At 40.1% G+C, this 27,413-nt stretch overlaps 1 protein-coding gene across 1 annotated transcript in view; it reads left to right on the forward strand.

Moving 5' to 3' along the window:
- Positions 1-7,112: 7,112 nt before the first annotated feature.
- The window catches only part of PDS5A (PDS5 cohesin associated factor A), a 167,383-nt gene continuing 147,082 nt past the window's right edge, over positions 7,113-27,413 (forward strand). The window contains 7 exon segments of the mRNA XM_020993352.1: positions 7,113-7,271; positions 8,444-8,589; positions 19,279-19,807; positions 19,861-20,064; positions 20,109-20,192; positions 21,022-21,138; positions 21,140-21,202. Coding sequence (XP_020849011.1) covers positions 7,113-7,271; positions 8,444-8,589; positions 19,279-19,807; positions 19,861-20,064; positions 20,109-20,192; positions 21,022-21,138; positions 21,140-21,202 — 1,302 coding nt within the window.

The raw sequence follows: 27,413 nt of genomic DNA on the forward strand, positions 1-27,413 counted from the left end.
TATGATGGTACCGTTTTTGAAAGCCTGGTTGTTACCTCCTAACACCTTACCAAAGGTACCCTCAGTGCCTGTGTGAACCATTTGCACAAAAATTTTGTATTAGTTGGAAAGTAGGGTTGTGCTGATGCACTCTCAGTCACCATTTTGGGGATAATAATAAGGTCTAAAGAGGTAGAGTAGTATCAAGGATAGAGAGGTGGCCTTGGAGTCAAGATGACCAGAGTGTTAGCTATGCCTTTGTACATCCTGACATTATGACCCTGGGCAAGTCACTTAACCTCTATATAGCCCAGGTGGCTTTCTAAGAAAATAAATTACAGAGTAGGTACTGATCTACATTGATCTACAGCTAAAATCTGTATTGATAGGGGCAGCTAGGTGGCACAGTGGATAGAGCACTGAAGTTAGGAGGACCTGAGTTCGAATACAGTCTCAGACCAAACACTTGACACTTGACACTTACTAGCTGTGTGACCCTGGGCAAGTCACTTAACCCCAATTGCCTAAAAAAATAAAATAAAATAAAATAAAATTTGTATTGATGTACATAAAAAAATTTCCTCAAGGACCCACATGTACAAAAATATTTATAGCAGCTCTTTTTGTGGTGGCCAAGAATTGGAAATTGAAAGGATGCCCATCAATTGGGGAATGGCTGAACAAGTTGTGGTATACGAATGCAATGAAACACTATTGTTCCATAAGAAATGATGAGCAGGTAAACTTCAGAAAAGACCAGAAAGATTTACATGAACTGATGCTGAGTGAAGGGAGCCGAACGAGGAGAACATTGTACACAGTAACAGCAACATCGTGCAGTGACTAACTTTGGTAGACATACCTCTTCTTAGCAATGCAAGGACCTAAAACAACTCCAAAAGACTCATGATAGAAAATGCTATCCAAATCCAGAAAAAGAACTATGGAGTCTGAATGCAGATTGAAGCCTACTATTTGTTCTTGTTTTGTTTTGTTTTGTTTCTTCTTTCTTGTGGTTTCTCCCATTGGTTCTAATTCTTCTTCATAACATGACTAATATGAAAATATGTTTAATATGAATGTATATGTAGAGTCTATATCAGATTGCACACTGTCTTGGGGTAGAGGGAGGGGAAGGAGGGGGAGAAAATTTGGAACCCAAAATCTAATGGAAGTGAATGTTGAAAACTAAAGATAAATTAATATTTAAAAAATTTGAATTAAAAAAAAATTTCCTCATCTGGAGACTCCTGTACCAATGCAATCACACAGTTCTGGTTTAAAAAATAAGTCCCAGATATTTTCCATGACTTTGGTATCTTCCTTTTTTACAAACAAACATCCTGAGATTTGATTACTCAACACCCTCAAAATTATGTCACCTCTAATGGCATAATTTTGCCTCTTCTTTATATATTTGGTTCAGAATAGCTGCTTTTCTCTTCTTTTTATGCTTTCATAGGCACCTCTCTCTCTTCCCACCCTCAGTGGAGGCTGTGGTCTCAGAGGAAAAGGGCCGGGGTCTCCACTGAAGGAAAGGGAACCTGCTGGAGATTACCTAGCTAGCATTTAAAAGCCAAGGTACCCTGGCCTCAGAGGTTCTTTTGCTTCTATCATGTTTTGGCCACAGGCCATCCTTCACTAGCATGCATAACGGAATCTGTCCCCAGTTGAGACAGGGCCAGGAAGGTGTAACCAGAGGGCCAAGCTTGAGTTCACCACAGGATTTGCAACTTCACACCTTTCCACCATTGCCTACTTCCAGGTATAAAAATTAAGGGGAGAGAGGAGAAAGGGAGATGTCACTCTCCAATGATATTTTCTTCTTTACATTTGGAAGGCAACATGGTATAGTAGAAAGAGTTCGAAAGTTGAGGACCTGGGTTCAGATTTTGGCTGTGCCATTTCCTACCTCACAGGGCTTGTATTGTTTCAACTGTAAAGTAAAGGAGATGAACAACATAACCTCTAAGTCCCCTTCTCTCATTAAACTAAAGCTCCTCCAACAATACTCTTTGTCTTATGGAGAAAAGCATAAACAGAGAACCTCATCTGAAGTCCCAACCTGGAAGTCAGAGCTTCTCCATAACTTTGTGCTGAGTGGAGCTGAGCCTGACAGTAAGCAGCAGCAACCAAGTCAAGGGATCACTGTCAAGCAGTAACCACTCAAAAGCCAGCAGAAAGCAATGACATCCCCTCTTGTCCAGCAGAAACTATACAGCCAGGGAGACTTTGTACTTGGCTGAGACAACATGACAAGAAGATATGAGACAGAGAGCAGTGAGATGATATCACCATCTTTGCCTTTTTTCAGTCCTTCTTTTGACTTCTCTGAAGCATTTGACAATGTTGACCGTCCTCTCCTGGACACTTTCTCTTCCCTGAGTTTTTGTGACACTGTTCTCTGCCAGTTCTTCTTCAACTTTCTAACCTCAGGACTTCCTCCAAGGTCTTTGCAGGTTACTGGGCATCAGTTGCAGATTCAGGCTACCCACTCCCAGACAGTCTCTGTCTTTGCTTGAGGCTCTTCTCTGTCTCTCTAGAAAAATACCACTTTGGACTACTACCTCCAGTATCCTGACCTGACTATTCCAGGCTATACTTTTATCTGCTACTGACTGCTTTGCCTTCTAGGCCTTACAGGACATAGTATAACAACAACAACAACAATAATAATAAATATTTATACAGTGCTTATTATGTATTAGGCACTGTGCTAAGTGTTTTACAATTATTAACTCATTTGATCCTCACCACAGCATTGGGAGGTGGGTGCTATTATTACTTCTATTTAGATATTGGGGAACTGAGGCAAACAATGGTTAAGTGACTTGCCCAGGGTCACAAAGTTAATGAGTATCTGCAGCTGGATTTGAACTTGGGTCTTCCTGATTTGAAAAATGGGGGTCTATACATTGTGCTACCTAGCTGCCACCTGATATGAGATTGACCCCAAGGGAGAGTGTTGACCAATCTAATCACCTGCTTGCTTCAACAGACTTCTCTTTAGCCATTTTAGCCTGGATGCATTTCTCAATTGTTAGCATACTCCAAACCCCTAATAATCTCCCCATACTGCTGATTCTTTACTGTTGCTATTTTTGTACAAACCCCTTTCTCCATTCCTTGTCCCCTGCTGCCTGTTCCCTTCCACTGAGGTCTCTATAATGCAGTCTTTGTAATTAGCAAGCTTGTTTTCATCTTAATCCTTTTCTCACTTCCTATATCTTCCCTCTTATTGAGATCTGGTTCCCTTCTGTTGATACTGGATTACTGGATACCCTTGACAGCACTGGTTTTTCTTTCATTTACAATTCCCTCATGGGTCATAGCACTGGAGTTAAAATACTCCTTCCTCCAATCAACTTCTAGATTCTCCCTTTACCAGCTTTACTCACTAATTTTACCTCTTTGAGATTTATTCAATTGAAATTTATCACTCAGTTAAGATTCTGGTAGTCATTATTTACTAATTCCAGAACTCTTTTATCTGATTATAATCTTATACCATTTCATCTTTCCCTCCATCTCATAACCTCCAACTGTATTCTTTATCTTCAGCATAATCTCCAATCCCTCCACTCCTTGGTTCTTTCCCACCCTATTTCCTGTGAACTAGTTATATTCTCCTCCCTTCCCTACCTTGATCTCTCGTTCATTCAATTCACCTCCCTGCTACACACTACACTTGGGTCCTTTGCTTCCCTTCCTTTCACCAATTATATTGCCAAACCCCAAACCTGGAGTATTCCCACCATCTGCCACCTTTATTCCTGTTCACCTGATGCTGAACAGAATTGGAGAAAATCATGAAACAAAGCTGAGTCTACCACAAATTTATGTTACATAATCTCATCTGGATCCTCATTGAAGCAATGAAATCTTTTTATGTTTTCCTAATTAATTCACTCTACATATGATCCGGATATAGCAGGGTCATGATATCCAACTTACTAACATCCACTATTTCCCAAGAAAATGTTAGAGTCATTCAGACATAACCTCACTCAGTCCACAGAGTCTCAATTTTTCTTCAGAAAGTAATAACTGTCACTTGAGATCCACTGCTGAGTACAATGGGACATTCTGCCTCTTTAATTCTCCCTGGGAAGAGACAGGGAAGGTTGTTGGGGCTGCTTTTATGAACTTCAGGAGTAGAGAGGCCCCTACTTCCTCTTGCCCTTCTTTTTGTTTCTCAATGCCAATCTTGTAGAATTCAGCTTTGGACAAAATAGTTCCGAATTCCCTTCTTGGGTACAACCAGCCCACATGTATTTCTTTAGTCCACAGTTGTTGCAAAAGGCAGCAGGGCCATCTCCAGTCATCCTGATCTATGTCTTACCACGGGACCCAGATGGTTTCAGAGGAGAAAGGGAGGCTGGTGACTTTGCACAGCCCTCCCTCACTTAAATCTAATTCACCTGCATATCATGGTATCACTTCCCTGGTGTCATGGTCCTCTTAGAGAAAGGACAAACAACAACAGCAAAAGGCAGCTCATCCTACTTGGTTATCTCTTGTGGTAGCTGTACCCAAATCAGACTATCTTGACCACTCAAATTCCTTTGCCCCTCTGGGAGAGTTGGCTTTGTTTGATATTTTAATTTCCCTAGAGTCAGCCTGAATTTCTTTAGTAAGGGTTGATTGAACTAAATAGATTTCTATTCAGTAGATTTCTTGAGGTTTAGTGAGAGACCATCTCCTAGTGTGTGGGTAGATTGAAAGAATGGTCATCATTTGTCTGTTTCTTCTTAGCATACTCTTGAAGTGGTCAACATGGAGATCTGTTAGCCACTTGGGGAGAGCTAGAATTTGCTGAATTGGTTGTGGGGTCATCAGGATTATGCTAGTATTCTAGTTTCAGAGATGCCTTGGTAGTACTGTTCCACGTCCTTTCCATTCTATCTTTCTCCTCCCACCACAGCCCAGAGGTTTCATATCCATCTCTGCTCATCCTGTGGTACTTTTAGAGGTTTTATATTATTTTTTACTTCTATCCTCTTTCTTTGTAGTTCTCAGCTCACATCTACTCAGGAATATACCATGATTACCTTTCAATTTGTCCCCTTGTGTCTTCCCTTTCTAAGTTCAGGTTACCTGATGCAGTCTTGGCATGCAGGTGTGAGCCCTATTGTATATCTGATATCCTGGAACTTTCTCCAATAAATTACTCTGCCATATCACTGTAAGCACCTGAAACTGTACTGAAGAATTTCCACGAAGGGCAGTCTAATCCTATTACTGCTGTCATCTTTCGCTTCAGAGTTTGTTGGTTTCTATCACTGCTTCTGCTCACACTCTTCCTTTTCTTTTAATCTGTTTTTAAAAATCCTAATTTGATACCTCTCCCTGGCATATGGTAGACAGTTTGAAAGCTATGAAAGTAGAACATAATATGCTTTACCATGGTAGAAAGGCTTTGAGTACACTCCTAGTGTTAGACAATTTACTTTATAAGAGCCAGTTTAGCTATGCTTTGACCATGGCACCCCATGAAACAAAAAAAAGATACAAAATGGTCCTAATTCATCTGCTGCTCTCTTCTCCTCCTCCTCTTTCTTATCCACCTTCTTCAATAACAGTGGTGGAGTGAAGTATAAAGCAGCAGAAAATGCTAAGTATACAATTTTTTGATCATCTATAAACAAAAATTTATCTGTTGATATTTGAAATGTGAAATACTTGTCTAATAACTAAGGAATTAACATATTCCACATCAGTGTTGCCATTTTTCCTACATATGAAAGCAGAAGACAAAAGGAAGTTGAAGCTTAATGGAAATAAGATTCACAGGTTGTTCTTGAAATGAGTTAGGGTTGGTTTTATTATGCATTCAGAGATAACAAAAACCATCATTTCTGGTCATTCATTATTGCAAAGATCAAGATGAGCATTAGCAAATAGATTTGTCATTAAGATAACAGTAGCTTATGGAAGAACATCTTTTGTAGGAAGCAAAAAATTCAGTAGATTCTATGAAGAACTCAGTAAGAACCTCTAAATTAGGGCAGCTAGGTGGCTCAGTGGATAGAGCACTGAGTCAGGAGGACCTGAGTTCGAGTCTGGCCTCAGACACTTGACACTAGCTGTGTGACCCTGGGCAAGTCACTTAACCCTGATTACCTCACCAAAAAGAAAAAAAAAGAACCTCTAAATTAAATCAATGTATAATCTAGATGACATCAATGCAAAGGGAGGCATGGGGAGAACAATGAAAAGTTTGTTGGAAAATGTGACTGAGGATTAAAAAATCAAAGAAATTAAAACTAGTTTTTGTAACAAAAAGAAGTCACATGATTTTATATCATGAATAATTTCTATCAGAAGAATCAGGAAGTGTTGAACATGTCAAGTACTAAGTGATATCCCAAAATTAAACTGACTATACCTTAACAGATAAGAAATGATGATTGCTGATTCTCAAATCACTGGTCAAATCAACATGTTAGAGTAAAGATCAAAATCAACACCAAGTTAGAAAGGTGTATAAAAATGAAAAGACATGACATGAAATTAGAGTAGCTCTGACACAAACTGTTTAAATAAGCTATTATTACCAAAAATTGGAAATAGGCAAAGGAACAGGCAATGACACAAAATCACCATTTCTTTTTAAAAGAAAGTATTATATTATTTAATTGATGTCTATTTTTATATCATATTTATTTCTAAATGTATTCTTTCTCTTTTCACCCACCTACAAACCATCTTTTGTAACAAAGATTAAAGCATAAAGAAGGGAGGGAGAAGCAGTTAACAGAAACTAACCAACAGAGCTATCATGTCTGAAAAGCATTTATAGCATTCTCTGAGGCCTCTTGATCATTATAATTATATAGCATTCACTCTAATTTGCTTGTTTCTTTCCAATTATGTTATTTTAGTTATTATGGCTGTTGTTTACCTGGTTCTGTTTACTTCATTTTATATCAACTAATATATCTTCCCACGCTTCTCTGAATTCTTCATATTTGTCATTTCTTATGGTATATTCCATTATTCCATATTCATGTACCATAATTTGATTATCCATTTGTCAATCAATGGTCATTTTCTTTAATGCCAATTCTTTGCTGCCACATACAAGACTTTTGCCAGAGTCCTCCTTAATCAGCTGGTCTTTCATCTGGAAGATGGTCATCTTCCTAAGAGCCAGTGTGGTCAACATAGTGTTTCTTGTCCAACAACTCCAGCAGAAATGCCAGGAGCAGTACAGAGGTCCGTACACATTGTTCATTGATCTAACCAAGGCCTTTGATGCTGTCAGTCACAAAGGCCTGTGGAAGATCATGGTGAAATTTGGTTGATCAGAGAAGTTCATCAGTATTGTACACCAGTTCCATGATGACATACTTGCACAGGTTCTGGATAATGAACAGTGCTCTCATGTTTTCCCAGTCACCAGTGTAAGAAAGCAGGGCTGTGTGCTTGCTCCCATGCTCTTTAGCATGATGTTTTCAGCAGTGTTGTCAGAGGCCTTCAACAAGGATGAAAATAGTATCAAGATCAACTGCCACACTGGTGGTAAATTATTTAACTTGAAAAGATTATAAGCCAAGACTAAAGTAGAGGGAGAGTTGGTTTGTGACTTTTTGTTCATAGATGATTAATTGTGCACTCAATGCAACCTCTGGGGCTTAAATGCAACAAAGTATGGACCAGTTCTCTGCCACTTGTGCTAATCTTGGCTTAACAATTAACACCAAGAAAGCACAGGTTCTCCACCAGCCAGCACCATGCCATCCATATGTGGTACCCTTGGTTATAGCAAATGGAGAAACCTTGAATGCTGTGGATAAGTTCACTTACCTTGGCAGTATACTTTCCAGGGATGTATACATAGATAATGAGGTTGACACATTCATTGCCCAAAGCTAGCCCATTGGGAGGTCCCAAAGGAAAGTGTAGGAGAGAAGAGGTATTAAATGGTTGCCTAGTGAACTGAAGGTTTACAGAGCCATTTTGCTGACCTCATTGTTGTATACCTGTGAAGCTTAGACAGTATACCTATGCCATGCCAGAAAAATGAACCTCTTCCATCTGAATTGCCTTAGGAAAATTCTGAAAATCACCTGACAAGATAAGGCACTAGACACTGAGGTCCTTTCTTGAGCTGAACTACCAAGTATTCAAACTCATCTGCAGAGAGTACAACTCTGATGAGCTGGCCACATTGTTCAAATGCCACAAGTACATTTGCCTAAAAGACTATTTTATAAAGAACTCACAAAGGTGCTCACACAGTGGTCAAAAGAAGTGATACAAGGACACTCTCAAGGTCTCTCTGAGGAATTTGAACTTTGGTAGCAATTGTGAGATATAGGAGATACTGGCAGAGAAAACTCTAGACCAATATCTCTAACTATTATCAAAACAAAAATATGAAATAAAATATTTGCAAAAAGTCTACAGTAGCAATATATCAAAAAGATCATACTCTATGACCAGCTTGCATTTTATCTAGCTCTGTGTGGCTGAGAGACCAGTTCTGTTGCTTAAAGACCAGATTTGTTTAGTGCTTAACTCAGGAGACCCAGGTTATGCTGAACTCAAAAACCTTCCAGGGAATCTGAAGGTTGATGCCAAGAATGTAAATTATATTGTCATAAGGTATGAGATGTTGTTCTATTTAGTTTTTTTTTCTTATTTTTTGCTAGGCAATGGGGTTAAGTGACTTGCCCAGGGTCACACAGCTAGTAAGTGTTATGTGTCTGAGGCTGGATTTGAACTCAGCTCCTCCTGACTTCAGGGCCAGTGCTCTATCTACTGCGCTATCTGGCTGCCCCTGAGATGTCGTTCTAAACATAGTTTCTGCCAGACTGCTTTCCTGTTTTTCCAGCAATTTTTGTCAAATATCTAGTCATTACCCAAGTAAGTGGAGTCTTTAAGCTTATCCATTTGCTTCTATACTGTGTGAACCTAATGTGTTCCAAGTGATTGACCTTATGACTTTTTAAACAATACCAAATCCTTTTGATAATTAGTAGTAGCATAGTTTGAGAACTGGTGCTGGTAGGCCCCCTTCCTTCTCATTTTATTATTATTATTATTTCCCTTGAAATTCTTGATGTTTTATTCTTCTGGGCAAATTTGTTATAACAGGGTAGTGAGTTTCTCTAATAAAGGTCTAATTTCAAAATATATAAAGAATGGACTCAAATTTATGAGAATAAGAGCCATTCACCAATTAATAAATTGTCAAAGATATGAATAGAAAATTCTCAGAGGAGGAAATCCAAGTTATCAATGACCATGTGAAAAAGTGATCCAAATCACAAATAATTAGAGAAATATAAATTAAAGCAACTCTGAAGTTCCACTTCACATCCATCAGATTGGCAAAGATGATATGATGATTAAAAAGATTTGAAAGACATAATTTCTGGGTAATTTAATCATTTTATTAGTAAGGCCTGCATATTTGTTCATAAAAGGATGGTCATTTGGCCCTCTCTCTTAGACCAAAGGAAAACATGGCAGGCTGGCTTACAGTTTATATACCCTCAGAAACAGTAGGTGTTCCCCAGGGTGGAAATCAACCCTGATTGGTTAACAATTAATAAGAGAATGAATATTACAATGAGGGGCTGAGAGTGACATCATATCACTTTAGACTATCTCTGTACTCAGACCACAGTGTTAAGGCAATCTTTTCAAAGAATTTATGCTCCACTCAAGCCTGAGCAGAATACAATGGCTACTGCACCTGGGTGGGATCTTGAACAAGAAAATTAGTCCAATTTCATTATCCACAATGTCCTTCAAGAGACTGAACTTTTTAATATCAGGGCTTTAGAAAAAGGGGCAAACTCTGGATCTCCACAAATCATTGCTTATTAGTAATAACTTCTCTCTTTGACAAAAGAGAAAATGCTGGAGGGCTTAGGGGGAAATTGGCCCATTAATGCATTGTTGATGGAGCTATGAATTGGTCCAGTCACTCTGGCAAGCAATTTACAATTGTGCCTAAAATGTCACTAAACTGTGACCCTACAATACCATTACTTGCCTTCTACTCCAAAGAGATCAAAGAAAGAGAAAAAGGACCTATATATTCAAAAATATTTATAGTAACTCTTTTTGTAGTGGGAAAGAACTAGAAATTCAGAAGTGCCTATCGATCGGGGAATGGCTGAACAAATTATGGCATATGACTATAATAGATAACTGTTGTACTATAAGAAATGATGAATTGGAAAACTTCAGATACCTGGAAAGAATTGTATGAACTAATGCAGAGATGAGGAGAATGAATACAACAATCTATATAATAAAAACATTGTAAATACAAATTTTGAAAAGCTTAAGAATTCAGATCATTTCAGTGGCCAATAATTCCAGATAACTGAGGAAAAAGCACACTATTCACCTCTTGACAGAGAGATGGTTGACTCGAGATGGAGAATGAGACATATATTTTTGGACATGGCCAATGAGGAAATTTGCTTGTTCATGCTATTTTTACAAGGCTTTATTTTTCTTTTCTTTTTTTCCCCCCAGTTAGAGGTAGGTGGGAGAGAAAATAAATTTAATTACTTTTGCTAATGGTTTCTATACAATAAAAAATTTATTATTTTTTAAAGAATTGATTGGTGGAGCAAAATATCACTTTCAAGGCTCTTCTCACTCAAGGTGTTTCCCATTCATATGTTAAAATCATATGAGAATCCTTGAATGAGGTAACAATAGAGATAAAAGATAAATTTGCTTGACAGTCTTCTCTTTATCATTAGTAAATGAAGGACATATCTGCCACCAAAAGTGTTTGTCTCTGTTATGGAGCACAGAGTCTGAGTCAAAGAGGGATTCCCCATACGTAATGAACTTTTCCAGCTGTTCTTGTTTGTGGATCAGTCAATCAATCAACATTTATTAAGCATTTATTTTGTACTGGGCACTGTGAATTCAAAGACAAAAAGACAATGTACTGATGCGTTATGGCCCAGAACATTACAGAACTTCCTTAATGAAATCTACAATCACTCTATAAAGTTAGATATAAATATCTGCAGAGAAAATCCAAGTGTATGAAGAATACTTATGCAGGCCACCCACCACTAGGCCTTTCTGTTCCTGGGCCTTCCCAGCAGGCCCTGCAAAAATCTCTGGCCTCTGAGTTCCAGAACCTTCTACAATGCTCCAGAGGCCATAACTGCAGCCAATCCAAAACTCCCACGGCCACCTCTTGCTGATAAGACTCTCCTTCACCATACCTCACAGGACACAACATAACCTATCTGCCATTAGGTCTCAAGGGAAAACCTTGAACAGTCTAATCACATTCTCCCCCCAAGGGACCTCTCTCTAATCACTAATACTGTCCCCATTCCTCAAGAATTAGCATACTCCCATGATATTCCAGAGGGCAAAGGAGATAGGACTACAACCAAGAATCATCTACCCAGCAAAACTGAGTATAATCCTTCAGGGTATAATTATTCAATGAAATAGGGGACTTTCAAGCATTCCTAAGGAATATAAAATTTGACTTTCAAATACAAGACTCAAGTGAAACATGGAAGAGGTAAACAGGAAAAGAGAAATCATAAGAGACTTATTAAGGTTGAACTGTTTACATTCCTGCAGGGAAAGATGATATTTGTAACTCATGAGTCCTTTGTCAGTGATAGGGTAGTGGGAGGGGAAAAAATTATATGTATGCATCGATAAATAGACAGATAGAGGGCACAGGATGAGTTGAAGATGAAGGGGTGATATCTGGAAAATAAAAATTAAGGGGTGAGAGAGAATTATACTGGGAGAAGGAGAAAGGGAGAAGGAGAATGGAATAAATTATCTCACATGAAACAGACAAGAAAAGGCTTTTACAGTGGAGGGGAAATGGGGGAAGGTGAGAGGGAATGAGTGAATCTTATTCTTATAGGATTTGGCTTAAGGAGGGAATAACATACACAATGGGGTATTGAAATCTATCTTACCCTACAGGAAAATAAGGGGGGAAGGGGACAAGAGATCAGGGGGTTGATATAGGGGAGGCCAGATTGGGGAAGGGGATAATCAAAAGCAAACACTTCTGAGGAGGGACAGGGTCAAAAGAGAGAATAGAATAAATGGGGGGGTAGGATAGGATGAAGGGACATATACTTAGTTTTTCACGACAGGACTACTATGGAAGTGTTTTGCATGACTACACATCTATAACCTGTATGGAGATGCTTGCCTTTTCAATGAGGGTGGGTGGGGAGGGAGGAAGGGAGAAAATTTGTAATCCAAAGTTTTAAAAACATATGTTAAAAATAAAAAATAAAATAAAAAAAGGGGAAAAAAGAGTTAGCATACTCCCATGCATTTATACTCTCCTAATCCTAGTTATTCTGAACTCCTGGCTATTGAAGCACAAACCTCAATTGCCGCCTCCTTCACTTCATCTTTCTCAACCCTATCCTCTAAATGTCCCACTGCAGATCAACTGGGCCCTCTCTACAGCAAAGCAATCCTTTTACAATTCTCTAATAGATTTGCTCTCATTCACTGCAGTAGATATCACAAACTTTATCATCCCTCTTTACACTTTATAAAAAAAAATTGAGGCCATTTGCTGAAAGTTTCCTCTAAGCTCCTTTTCATCTCATATCATTCAGATGTCTCCTTTTGCTATCTTCTCCTTCAGTCCTAACTTACTGTTCCTTTCTAAGTTAAAGTCCTCAACATTTACCCTTGATCCTATGCCCTTTCTGTAATTTTCTAGATGACAACTTCTATCATCCCCACTCTCTAATTTTTAGTCTCTTCCTTCCCTACTGCCTATAAACATGCCAATGTCTCTCTTGTCCTCAAAAAGCCTTCACTTGATCATTCCATCTCAGCAGGCTAGCATCCTAGATCTCCGCATGCTTTTGGTACTAAATTTCTTAAGAAAGTCATCTTCGCTTGGTGCCTCCATTTCCTTTCTTCTTACTTAATTCTCCAAAGTTACCAGTATTCTCATGTCAAATCAAATGGCTTTTTCTCAATGTTGGTCCCTCTTGACTTCTTTGCTGCGTCTGACACTGCTGATCACCTGCATCTGGATACTTTCAACATACTCTACTCTGACTTTGCTTTTCCTTGATGTTCCTTACATGACATACCATATCATAGCTCAATAACTTTTCATTAGCTATCCTCCATGCCTTGAATGTTCTCCTTCCTCACCTCCACATCCTGGCTTCCTTCAAAACTCAGCTCAAATCCCACCTGCAGGAAAGTCTAATTCTTTTGTCTCTCCTTTCGGATCTCCTTTCACTGTATCTGTAATTATTTCCATAATGTCTCTCTCAGTAGAATGTGAGCTTCTTGAGGGCATGGGTCATGTTTTCACCTTTCTTTGTATCTCTATCACTTAATCTAGTACCTGACACACAGCAAATGTTTAATAAATGCTTACTGACTTATTAAGTCATTAATAAGTAAATGGATAGAGAGATCAGTGAGCAATTCCTTCAATGCATACATCTTGGATAGGTCCTGTCAATGAACATTGAGCTGGGTGGAGAATGGAATAAGAGGGAAAAATTGGATTGCTTTAAGGAAATTTGTTCAATTTCTTCAACCTTTTCTTCAAAATAAAATACCCCAACTTTTAAAAGCCAATTTCTAATCAGTGAAGACATATTGCATTGAATCCCAGAATACCATGATCTCTGAAGAATCAAAATTGCAAGGCATCTAAAGGTAATGAAGAGAAAGATGATACATCTAAAAAGGCTGGAGTGTACCACCAATGATAATTATAAGAAGCTACTATATACAAGTTGTCATCACAGATGCGTGACCAGAAACAGAAGTGGGTTAGTTATGTAACAGAGACAAGGGATGATAATTTGATAATTTATGCACTATTATTGATACCCATGTAATGTTGACATCTAGAAAGCCTAAGAATACTGAATGGAACCTCTGTGTATGATTTACATAATTGAAAAGAGCACAGTAGGAGAAGACATGGGTGATTTGTAATCTGAGGAAAGAACACTCAAATCAACAAGTCAATTTAAATATTCAAGTCAATCATCATCCTCAATACTACAATATTTCAATGGGTCTTCCATATTATCAACATGGATATTCTCTTTGTTGGTGAATAAAAATAACTAACAGCTAACTTTTATATAACACTCACTATGTACTAGGTACCGAGCTTAGTGCTTTACAATTAGTATTTCATTTGATCTTCACAATAACCCTGGGAAACAGGTGCTATTATTATCCCCATTTAACATATGAGGAAACTCAAGCAAAAAGGTTAAGTGACATGCCCAGGATCACACAACGAGTAAGTCTCTGAGGCTGGGTTTGAACTCGGGTGTTCCTAAATTGAGGTCCAGAGTTCTATCCACTGTATCACCTAGTTGTTGGGTACCTAATACTCTATTTATGCTCTTATCCCTTGTAATTTTTGCCTATGTTTTAATATAAATCTTCAATAGAGGCTTTACTCAACACATTGGAGGTCTTCTATTTAAATATCATGAATACGAATGGAATACTTGTTCTATCCTATTACTCCCTTCCCACTCTCTTTTTTGAGGTTGAGTCTCCACATTTTACTCAGTCTGGAAGTGCAATGGCCACTCACCGGCCTGATCTCACTACTGATTGGCATGAGAGCTTTGACCTGTACTGTTTCTGACCTGAGACAATTCACTCCTCCTGAAGCAGTCTGGTGGGCCCCTACCTGGGACACTTACTATATTGATGCCAGACAGTGTGGATATGTGATCAGGTTAGCCCTACTGCAGCTTAGAATTCCTAGCTCAAATAATCTATCAGCCTCAGTTCCCCTAGTAGCAAGGATTATAGGAGGGCACCATGTCTGGTGACCCTCACTTGCTAAAAAAAAATATATATATATATATATATATATATATATATATACATATATATATATATATATACATACATATATGTATATGTGTATATATATATACATATATATATGTATATGTATATGTATATATAAAATCTAATTTTATAAACCTTTATTGCCTGATCCTCCAACTGCTCCCTCAATAGGACAATAAAACAAACAAAAAACACCTTACTATATATTCACAGTCTAGCAAAACAAGTCCTTATATTGGGCTTGACCAAATAAATAGGAATGTCTCATCATTTCATTGGCAGGAGGTGAGTTGAGTGATTCATTTTCAGTCCACTGGATTTAATGGTTAATTGCTGCATTAATCAAAGTTCTGAAGTCTTTCAAAGCTGTTTTGCTCTGTAATGCTGTTATTGGGTAAACTGTTCTCCTGTTTCTACTCGCACCACCACACTTCATGTCATAGAGATCTCTCTGAAGTTTCCTCTGAAATTGTCTATTTCATCTTTTCTCAGGGTATAACCATTACAGTCATATACCATAATTTGTTTAATTATTTCCAATAGGTAGGTATCCCCTTACATTTCCAGTTCTTTACCACTACAAAAAGTTACTATATATATATTTTTTATAAATATGGGTCCTTTTTCTCTTTCCTTGACCTCTTTGGGGGTAGAGACTATCTGAGATAAAGGGCTTATAGAGTTGATGCCTTTTGGGATATACTTCCAAACTGATTGCTGGAATGGCTGGACCAATACCTAGCTGCACCAAAAATGTCTGTTCTCTCCCAGCCCCTCCAACATTTGTCATCTTTGTCAATCTGAAGTATATGGATGGAACCTCAGAGTTATTTTAAATTACATTTCTCTAATTTTTAGTGATTCGGAATGCATTTTTATATGGTTACTGATATCTTGGAGTTCTTCCTTTGATAATTTTTTTTCATATCCTTTGACCATTTATCAATTGGGGAATGGCTCTTATTCTTATAAATTTGAATCCATTCCTTTCATATCTTTGAAATGAGACTTTTATCAAAGAAACTTATTTCACAGGTTTTCCCCCCAGCAATCTGTTTTCTTTCTAATTTTAACTACATTAGATTTATTTGTACAAAAACTTTAAAATTTTATATATTCAAAAATTGTCCCTTTTTTGTGATCCTTTTGCTTAAGCATAAACTCTTCCTCTATTCATATATCTGAAAGGTAATTCTTTCGTTGCTCCTCTATTTCATTTATGTCACCTTTTATGTCTAAGTAATATATCCATTTGGAATTTATCTTGTTATACAGTGTGAAATGTTGTTTTATACCTAGTTCTGCTAAACTACTTTCCAGTTGGTCAAAATTTTTTTAGAATCTATTTATAGAAGCCCTTATTGCCTGTCCCTCCAGCTGCTTCCCCAATGGAACAATAAAACAACAGTTTTTGACAAATAGCGAATCTCTAGCCCTCACTTTCGATACATGACAAGCACACCTTTCTAGATACACATGTTCTTGATGATGTTTCTTCTGCCACTTTACTCACAAGTCATCTTTGGTAACATTCTGCAGCCTACTCATAGCTGCCATGCATGTATCTCCATTCCCATTTGTATGAGTCACAACTTTAAGTTTTCAGGTAATGTAGTTATTCCATGACCTACAACTCTATATAGACAAGAGGCATTCTCTGTGAATGGTGAGGTCCTCCAAATGCTCCTTTGTGTGAAATTATACTGGTTATTTCATGAATTGGAATATTACAGAACCTGGTAAATGAGATCCATAATCACTGAAAAGAATTTAACCTATTTGTCTATAAAGGAAAAACCAAGTGGATGAAGAATGCTTTATTTCAAGATTACAATAACTTATAGGACGAATAACCTATAGAGTTGATTCATCACTACATATTTCTTGAGAAGACATTGCAGGTGGACATTAAACTGGCCCCAGAATGAAGCAGAGTGGATCGCCTTTGGAAAATTGCTTAGTTTCTCCTGAAATAAAGGCCCATCTATTTAACATTAAAATTCTTCTGGTGAGGTTACGTCACCCTAAGCCATAGAATACCTGCCTCTGATGAATTAAAGTTAGAGATTATTTATGTTTTTAGAAAGATTGTTTTGCAGCAGTAAGCAAGTTGGGATTACTGGAAGTGGTATGCAATTTCCCTAATGTGATTTATCTGAATCCTCCTCCTGTGTTACTGTGGGGACAGCTCATTTGTTTAAGAGGTTTAAAAAAAAATTACACACACATATACATGTGTATATGTATATATATATATATATTAACTCAATCGATTGTCTAATTGTATGTTATAATTTGGATGGTATGGATTCTTCTTTCACTTTGGTTTTTTCTATGTATATGGAAAGGCTGTTGTAAGTGTCTATTTTGAGTTGATAGAGTTCATTGAGAGAGCTGTGTAGGTTATTCCAAGCTAGGGCTTGGAACTTTAATTTTGGTCAAAATTACATTAAGAGAGGAAATGTATCTAATACAAATATTTCTCTTTAATTTGAAAAGAAATAGCTGTGCTTAGATTTTAATTATATTGCTCTCTTCACAACATCCCTATCACTATTTTGAATTGCCATCCTCCCAGTCAGCCAGACTCAGTCTAGGTATCACCCTCAACTCCTTGCCATCATACCCTCCCCACTCAACATCCAATAGATTGCTAAGTCTCGTAGCTTCTACCTTCTCTTCTGTCTTCTCTCTTCTAACACTGACTCCACTTTGGTATATCACCTGATTTCTGGACTATTATGATTATAACAGAAAGTGATTACCTTCTGGTTGGTCTTTTAACTCCACTCCATCATCCATTCAGCTATCAAAATGATCTCTCTAAAGTTGGGGGTGGGGAGGAGAAAGGGAAGGGAATACACATTTATAGAGCATCTGCTATGTGCCAGGCACTGTGTTAAGTGCTTTACAAACATCTCATTTAATCTTCACAACAACTGTATGAGGTAGATATTATTATCCCCATTTTCTTTTTTAACAGTTGAACAAACTAAGTTGCAAGTGCAAGTCTGATCATGTCACTCCTCTATTCATTAAACTCCAGTGGTTCCCTATCACCTCCAGGATCAAATACAAATTCATTTGGTGTTCAAAACCCTCCCTTATCTGCCCCCTCCCTTTCCAATATTCTACCTTACTCCTGCCTCTTCTCTAACTATTGAGTATTCTTTCTTCAGTACCACCTTTTCTCCCTCAAAATTACAAATGCAACTAATTTGTTTAAGGTATATAAATGTTAGGAATGCAGAATGATCATATCATAAACATGACAAGTATATTAATTTCAATAGCGAGCACTGTGGGATTTAAAAATTTTATGTGGTTATATCATTAAAATAGTCCAGTTTTGATTGAAAGAAAAAACATTGTTTTAAATGGTTGTATCATTTCTTATTCACTCTACTAGGATACAAATGTTTAACAATGTAAAAAAACTGGGGGTTTAAGATACTCTTGCTTACTGTCATTTACGATAACCACCTTTTAACTCCTTGGCATTGTGAGAGATTCTATTCTATTCTATTCTACATTATGTTATGTTATTATATTATATATCCATAATATAGTTAGCCTATATTAATATTATAAGTGATCAAACTTAACATTTAGGTGTATATGCAGATCATTTGTAACCTCAGAATGCTCATTTAAGAAAGGATACAAATTACTGAACTTAAGAATAACACAGAAAGATAGTATCTCTTAGGTTTTTTTTTACAATATAACAGGAGAAAATATTCAAAGAGCAGGGAAAAAGTACTCAAGAATGAGTGACTCCTTGTTAATGTAGCAGTTTGTAAAGAAAACCATCTAAAAAAGATTCTCTTAAAGGGCCAGGAACAAAGAATTGTCTTTTGGCACACTCAAAAACCAAAACTGATGAGTGTTAGGTGAGAGTACGATTCCGGCTTTGTGTTCTCAATGACAAACCGTGCAGATGCTCAAGTACCTCTAATTTTAAGACCAAAGTAAAGGATGTGGGAAAACAGATCGATGCTAATAATCCCAGCAAACTCGAGATAACAGCTGTCTTACTATCACCCCTTTTCATTCCCTGCTGTTATCTTTTAGATGCATACATTATTCCATTGATCCTGGTGGGGTTCATCGGATGGTATTCCTCAAATTAAATCACTAAAACACTTGCGTACGTTTCCTTCACACATGGCTGCGGGGGTAGAGGAGGGGAGCATTTTATCATCTCACTCGGGAAATACCCTCTGAACTGATCCCATCTCCTTGGCCTTTTCGGAGACATCCCCCAGTCCCCCTGCTGAGTGTCTCCAGTTCATCCCGAGTCGATCTTGTTGGTAACAGAGCTGTGGGTAAGTTTGTCTCCGCCATTAGACTGGGAACTCCTCGAGGGCAGGAGCTATCTGTGTGGCGGTCCTTTTGTGTCCCGGCGCGTCGTGGGCGCTAAATAATTGCTTGTTGCCTGAGTGAATGAGTAAGCGCCTGCTTCCCGGAGGATGATGGGCCGCCTCGCACGTTGCCCACTACCCCGACTCCGGGGCATTCCGTGAGCACCGAAGGTTTCCGACGAGCAGGGCCTCGGGGCGGGCTGTCTGTCCCCCGTCCCCCCGCCCAGCTCGAGTGCGCTTCTGCCCCGGCCCGCTCGCTCCCTCCCTCCCTTCCTCTCCCCGAGCCACCGGGCGCTGCTGGTTTTGGCGCCAATCGGGAGGCGGCGCTGTCCGCAGGGCGTGGGGCGTCGATCCCAGGCTGGCAGGGAGGGAAGGAGGGAGGAAGGGGAAGGCGGAGAGGAGAGAGGCGGAGAGGAGCCGAGCGGGCGAGGCTGCAGCCGGGTCTGCTCCGGAGGAGGAGTAAAGGGAAGAGAAGGGGGAGGCGCGCGCTGCTCCCGCCGCCGCCGCCGCGTGACCCGCAGGCCCCTGGGCTGAGTGCGAGCGGCCCGGCTCGGCGGGCGGCCCGGGGCGGGGGCGGGGACGTGGGGGCCGCGGCGCTGACCGACGGCCTGACGGAGGCGGTGGCGGGCTCCCGCGCCGGGCCCTGACGCCCTCCTGCTCCGTGCACACTTAGCGAGCGGCCTCGGCCGGGCTGCCCTTCCAAAGGCCGACGGAGAGCGGCGGTGTGGCCCCGCGCAGCGCGCTCGCTCGCTTGCTCTCTCCTCGTCGCTTGAGGTGCTCGGCACGGCTCGGCTCTCCCTCCGCGGAGACTGAGGCTTCTCCTCCCGGCCCCGCCAGCCCCAGCACCGCTCCGGGGAAGGCGGCGGCGACGGCGACGGCGACCGCGGCGGGACCCACGGAGCCGCTTTGTGTGCAGCCTGAAGACGAGAGGCGGCGGCGGCCTCGGCTCCACCTGCGTACAGCGACCCCAGCGCTCCACGCGCCTCCCGCCCGCATGAGGACGAGGTAAAGGCGGCGGTGGAGGCTTGGCTCCAGCTTCTCGGCAGCTGGGGGGGCCTGGCGGCCCTGGCCGAAGGGGAAGGCCTCACGGTGCCGCCGGACCGGGCCGGACCGGGCGGGAGCAGCCCAGGAGGTGAGGCTGAGAGCGGCCGCTGAGGCTTCCTCAGCCGAAGTTGAAGGAACCCCGTGGGGAGCGCGGAGCCGCGGCCGCCGCTTCCTGGGGTGGGGGGTGGGCTTAGTGTCCTTCCTTCCCCCTCCCTCCCGGGGCTCCGGGACTAGGGCGGGGAGCGGCCCGGAGCGGGCTGAAGGGGCTCGCTGCCCCGCCGCCCCGGCTGGCGGCTTCCCCCGGTGCGCGGCCTAAGCCGAGCCCCTTAGGCCTCGGCCTCTCTTTCTCCCCGGAGGCTGTCGCCCCGGTAGGAGGCTGAGTCGGCCCAGGGAGATCCCCGAGCCCTCCCCGCCCCACCCCCACCCCCTGGAGCGGCCAGGCACCGGGCGTTGGTTGTTTTCGGTGCGGATTTCATTGTGAGACGGGGACTGAGGAACTCCAGGCGTTGGCCAGGCACTCCTCGGGGCCAGGGAGAGACCCCGCGGGGCTCCGAGGAGGGGGAGGAGAGCCTGCTGGGAGAGTTGAGCCCCGGGCTCCAGGAGAGACTCCGCCGGGAGGGGAAGGCTGCCCGGGAAGGGGGAGCACCGCCCCAGCCCCCCCGCACCGCCGATCGCCCCCCATGTGGGCCTCCCGGGAGCCTGGGCCCTTTTTGATTTGAGGTTTTTTGAAATGAAAAAGAGGTTAGAAAGTCGTCCATTTCCCGCTGAACTTTTGTTTTCTGACCGATAGAGGCCGGTAGAGGAGCGTGGAAGAAAAGTTGTCCCCCAGGATGGACTTCCCACTGCGCAGCCCAAGCCGCCCACGGCCCTCTGTGGCGTGGTGAGCTCCGACGGAAAAATCACCTACCCCCCCGGGGGTGAAGGAGATCACGGACAAGATCACCAACGACGAGGTGGTCAAGCGGCTCAAGGTACTCCCTGCCACGCCTGTCTGTCTGTCTGTCTGTCTGTCCGTCCCTCGAGGTTGACAGCTGGGGCTGCTTCTCCCCCAGACTAGGGGATGTTTGCCGGTATTTTGTGGAAAGGCCTCTTTAAAAACTGGTAGACAAGACTGTTCTATCACTTGATTGCCTGCTCAGGCTTTTAAGATAGTTGAAAATTTGTCCTGTTCAGACATTGTTTTTCTCTCTAAAGAAAAAAATACCAAGTGTGTCTTTTGAAAACTTTGAGTGGTAGGGTCATAGCGTTGCATTGTGGGAAATTTCGAGGATTAAATCTTTCAGGAATGGGGAAAATGTCAGTTTTATCCTAGATAGAAAAAAAATTTTAAGTGTATGCAAAAGAATTCTTTGGGGGCGGGGGAGGAGGGGGGAAGTTGAATGGATGCTAGAGATGAAATTTGAGCCTTAAGGTGTTTTGTAAGTGCAGATTCCTGTATTTTTAGAATTTTTTTCATGAAATGATAAGAAGAATGAAAGTTTCTAATTTCCTGTAAGAAAACTAGCCTATAAAATAATTTTGCAAGATTGAATTTGTGCATTATTTGATAAAACTATTGATGTTTAATACTGCTTTTTCAAGATTCAGTTTTGGAACAAGATGTTGACTTAAGTCCATGGGCTCTGTGTGATTCTAAGGAAGTTCAGCATACTATATGTTTTTTGACTAATTTGCTCAGTTGACGTGGTATTTATCAGGGCGATTTTGTATGCCAGTGTGTTTTAATTCTGTTAGGAGGCTATAAGCCCTTATCCTGCCCCTGGCCAGCTTGACATTCATTTGCAGTTAGCTGTGGATGTACGGACACATAATTTGTCACTACTACTGGAAAGATAATTCAGAGATATATTTCCTCCAGGGAACTTTTTTTTTTTAACTTTTTATCCACCTGGCATCCATGGAATCTGGAGATGGATTTTACTAACGGACTTTCAAAGTTCATTCTTCTTAGGAATTATTTCTGTCCTTGTGTTGTAGCCATAGTGGCAAGTAGAGATTCAAAATGGATGTATTAGAAATACACAATCTGAACTGGAAAGATCCTTACACACATCTAGTCCAATCTAGCTGGACTGGATTCCCTTACAAGACCTCCAGTGGGAATGCCATGACTTAGTGAATAGTACTTGGCTTAGTGGATAGTGCCTGCCTTCAGAGAAATATGCGTTCAGATATTACCTCTTAACACTTTACTAACTGTATGATAATAGACAAGTCACAACTTCTCTGAGCCTCAGTTTCTTCATTTGTAATACTAAGATAACCGTAGTCCATTCTTAGCAGGATTATTCTGAGGCTCAAATAAAAGTTTGTTTTACATACATGATTTTAAATGTTCAATAAAGGTACATGACAGTACATCTTCAACCTTGATGTCTTCACACTAGCTTGTGCCTTTTGTGATCCTTAATTTTCAGGGTTGAGCTCGGGTGCTACCTCCTCTTTTACAAGGCTTCTTCTGATTTCTCCACTTCACCCCAGTTGTTAGTTTGGCCTTCCCTCTTTCCTTCCATTACATTGTATTTATTTATCCGTGGAACTGTTGTGTTACTACAGGAGTTTTTTGAGGACAAGAATTGTTTTGTTTTTTACTTGATAAGCACAATGTCTTTTACATACTAGGCATTTAATAAATGCTTGTTGAATTGAATTGCAGATGTGGGGAAAATGTGAGCAAAGGTATGGAGATGAGAGGGCAGTATGTGTTGATGGAGCAAAAATATTTCACTTTGACCAAACACAGGTTGGTAATATTAGATAAGTGGTACAGTGAGCGAAATTAACTTTATTATTTCATTTTTTTGTAATGCTCAGCAACTCTGTAGCAGAAGTGGAGGACTCTGTCCCCCTTCCAAGTTGGGAACAACAGAAAATCAAAGAAAAAAGAAATTCCAAGGTGTTCATAGTGCACATATCAAATGGTGGATAGTGCTGTAAGGGCTCTGTATTGTGAAGTTGTAGTAGGGGTGATGGAATGGAAGAATAGGGATGAGTCAAAGGCCTTGAGGTCAGTAATTATGAAATAAGAGTAAGAAGAGTAGAAATGGAAAGATGAGAGGTTGTATTTGAACTTGGGAATTTCAGTTTCAGAGATGTTACCTAGAAATTGTATTATTGGAATGTCTGGTGGTGAGTTTTGTTCCATTTTTTGTTTTAGTATTATGAAATTTGCAGATGAACATATAAAGCATGAACATATAAAAGAACAAAATAGATTGTATATGAAGCCATGAATCTCTAATATGTATATACAAGCAATTTTAGTATGTATTTAATTTAAGCACTACTGTGCTTGTCTGTGTCCCCATTTTAAACTCTTGCCCACATCTGTGTATTTTTGAAATGTTTCTTTGATGAACTTTGTTATTTTTTTTCCTGGCCTCACAATCTCCTAACATTTTATAAGGTCCTAGGAATTGACTAACACAAAAAGTCTAGGAGTAGGAAAAACAACAACAACGGCTGAGGCCAAAGCTAATTCCCTGGTGCATAAATTCATAAGTAGACTAGGCTAGGTCCTTTATTTAGCCCCCTCCTCCAACATCTGTCAGAATGATGGTAGAACTTTTCCCACAAATTCTTCATTTCCTTCCTTCCTTCCTTCCTTTCTTCCTTCCTTTCTTTCTTTCTCTGTCTGTCTTTCTGTCTTTCTCTTTCTCTTTTTTTACACAAATGTTTTATCTCTTTCCTTCCACTTCCCTCTCCCCCAATTGAAAAATAAAAACAAAAACAAAACCCTTATAACAAATATACATAATCCAACAAAATAAATTCCCACTTTGGCCATGTCCAAAAATTTATTTCTCCTTTTTCATTTTAAGTTCATCACCTCTTTGATATAAAGTAGATAGATAGGTTGTTTCTTCTTGGCATTCATCAGAATTCTGGTCTTTCAAAGTTACTTTTCTTTATAATGTTATTGTAGAAATTTTTCTATTTCTCCTCACTTCGCTCTGAATCACTCTATAGAGATTGTCTCAATTTCTTCTGAAACTATCCATTCTGTCATTTCTTATGGCACAATAGGATTCCATGATATTGATATGCCATAATTTATTTTGCCATTCTCCAGTAGGTGGGTACTCCCATGATTTCTAGTTTTTGACTACTACAAAAAGAACTGCTATACATATTTTTGTACATATGGATTTTTTCCTCTTTCTTTGATCTCTGTGGTATAAGCCTAACAGTGATACTCCTGCATCTTCCTTGTCTTCTTGCATATTTTCCTTTTCCCCTTCATTCCAGTTCCAAGTCTTTAGCTGTCTGTAGAAATTGGCCATTTAAACATCCTGTTGTCACATCAGACTCTACTTGCCTAAACTAAATTAGCCATTTCATCTTCAAACCCAAATTCTGTCTGTGCCATTACAGTTTTAGTAAATTCCTCAAGCTTTTAATTTCAGACTTTTTCATCTCCCTCTACTTCATTATGTTCTCTGTGTCTAGTAAGTCAACTAAAGGCTTTGGGTTTTTTTTCTTTTTAGATCTCTCAGATTCTTCTCTTTCTCATTATTCCTGCTGCTACTACTTTAGACTCTCATGCCTAGAACACTTTAATAATTTCATAGCTGATCTATCTTCTGTCTAGTTTCACCTCACCTCGGCATACCCCTAATGAGATTAACTTTCTTAAAACATAATTTCTATCATGTTTCTCCCTTGCTTAAGAACTTATTTTTTTTAGATCCCAGTTTGTAGGTCGTGAATGCCTGTCACACCATCAGATTTTTGCTAGTGGTTAGCTCATTAAATTATTCAGTATAATTAGCAAGTATACCTTCTGTAGACGGAAATTCTCATACGTATTATGTTTCAGATATTCAAAAATACTGTGATAAATAAAATACAGATTCATTTAAATGTTACTGAATATATAGTTGCTTTTTGTCATTATTTTTGAAGTCAGTAGATTCAAGTAATTAAACTTCTTTCTTATGTGGTATGGGCTTTGAAATTTGTTGACTATGAAAAGGTTGGGAATTAGTGGTCTTGATTAAACCTCTGCTTCTCAAGTTGGCACATAAAGTTCTGTTTTTCTCTTTACTCCCTAACAAAGATGTCCTTGCTGTTTGTCATTTATATTATAAGCATCAATCAAAAAGTGTTTATTAAGTATTAATTGTTAGTCTGTATCAGGCACTGTGCTAATCACTGGGGATACAAAGAAAAAGCAAAAACAGTCAATGACTTTACATTCTAAAAGGGAGAAAATAGGAAGAAAGCATACATCTGAAGATATGAGATAAATATGGAATAAATGGAAAGTAACCTTAGCGTGGATGGCGTTAGCATCTGGGGATACTAGGAAAAGCCTCCTAGAGAAAGTGGTGCTTGAGCTGAGTCTTTAAGTGAAGCCAGGGATTCTTTGAGATGGAGATAAGGAAAGAGAACATTCCAGCCATGGATGAGGAATAGCTAGTACAGAGACTGAAATGGGAGATAAGAGTGTCTTGGTCAAGGAACAATAAGTAGGACACTAGAATGTATTATTGGTTGGAAGGGTAGGAGGTTAACACAGACTGACCTGGGCTTTAGCAAAATCAGTCTGGCAACTGAACAGAAGGTACGTAAAGGCTGTGCTTATTGGCATCTCAAACCTATCATGTCTGGCACAGAACTATCTTTCCTGTTAAACCTACCCCTCTTCTGAATTTTCCTATTTTCAAAGCACCGCCATTCTTACAGTTACCCAAATTTACTACCTTGGTGTTATCCTTGACTCCTCTTTTCCTTTCCCCACATATCCACTCAGTTGTAACACCTTGTCCTATCTACTTAAACATTTGTCTTCTCCACTCACAGAGCTGCCACATCAGTTCAGGCCTTCATTGTCTCTTGCTTTAACTGTTGCAATGGTTTTCTAGTGGATCTCTCTTCCTCAAGTTTCTTCCTACTCCAATTCACTCTCTACAATGCCAAAGTAATTTTCCTAAAGTGTAAGTCTGACCATGTAAATCCAATAAACTTAAGTGACTCCCTATTACCTCTTAGGATCAAATATGACATCCTGTCTTTGGCATTTAAGGCTCTTCATAAACTGGTCCATACTAATTTTCCAGCCTTATTATATACCTTATTTCTTGATGTATGGGGTAAAAAGGAAATAACAGAGGGAAGACATTAAAATTAAGGGAGTTTTCTTGTAGAAGATGGAATTGGGGGGGGGGGGATGAGATTTGAAGGAAGCCAGGAGGTAGAGATGAGAAAGGAGAGGATTCTAGACTTGGGGAACAGCCAGAGAAAATGCCTGGAGTGGAGAGATGGAGTGTCTTGGTCAAGGAACAACAAGGAGGCCAGTGTTACTGGGTGTGCATGGTGGGAAGTAAGGTATATGAAGACTGGGGGAGAGAGGGAAGCATAGATTATGAAATACTTTGAACATCAAACAAGAGAATTTTATATTTGGTCTTGGAGGCAATCAGGAGGCACTGGAGTTTATTAAGTTGCAGAGTCGGGGTGACATCATCAGAACTTTGATTTTAGAAAAATCTCTTTAGAGTCTAAATGGAGGATGGATTGGAGTGGAGAGAAACCTGAGGCAGGCAGAGCCACCATTATACTATTGCAATAGTCTAAGTGTGAGGTGATGAGGGCTTGCACTGGAGTAATGGCAATGTCCAGGAGAGAAGGGGGAGTATTCAAAAGATATTGCAAAGGTGAAATCAACAGGTGTTATAAACAGATTGTAACTTTGGGGAGAGCAGTTTCAGTGCAAGGAATAAGATTGGAAGCCAAACCACAAGGGGTTAAGAAGTGAGTGAAAGGGAAGAGGAGGCAACTATTGTAGGTGGGCTTTTTAAGGCGTTTGGCCACAGAGGACCAAGCAGATATAGGATGTGTAGTTAGCAAGATGGGGAATGGATGAATCAAGTGAGGGTTTTTTAAGAATGGAGAAAACATAGGCATGTTTGAAGGCCTTTGAAGGCCAATAGACAGGAAGAAATTGAAGAGAAATGATAGAGAGGCGGTAACAGAAGGTCATTCTTTTGGAGAAGATGCAATGGAATAGAATTACTTGTACAGGTAGTGGTATTGGCCTTGGAAAGAAGTAAAGCCACTTTTTCTTGTGAGAGACAGGGGTGAAGGAGGAGAAAGTTGGTGAGGGAGAGTGGAGAAGTGAGAACTCACAACGAACGGCCTCATAGTGGTACTTGTGCTGCATCTTGAGGGAAGAGAGGG

The sequence above is a fragment of the Phascolarctos cinereus genome, unplaced genomic scaffold, assembly GCF_003287225.1.
Source record: "Phascolarctos cinereus isolate Bilbo 61053 unplaced genomic scaffold, phaCin_HiC Scaffold_9;HRSCAF=440, whole genome shotgun sequence".
Lineage (NCBI taxonomy): Eukaryota > Metazoa > Chordata > Mammalia > Diprotodontia > Phascolarctidae > Phascolarctos > Phascolarctos cinereus.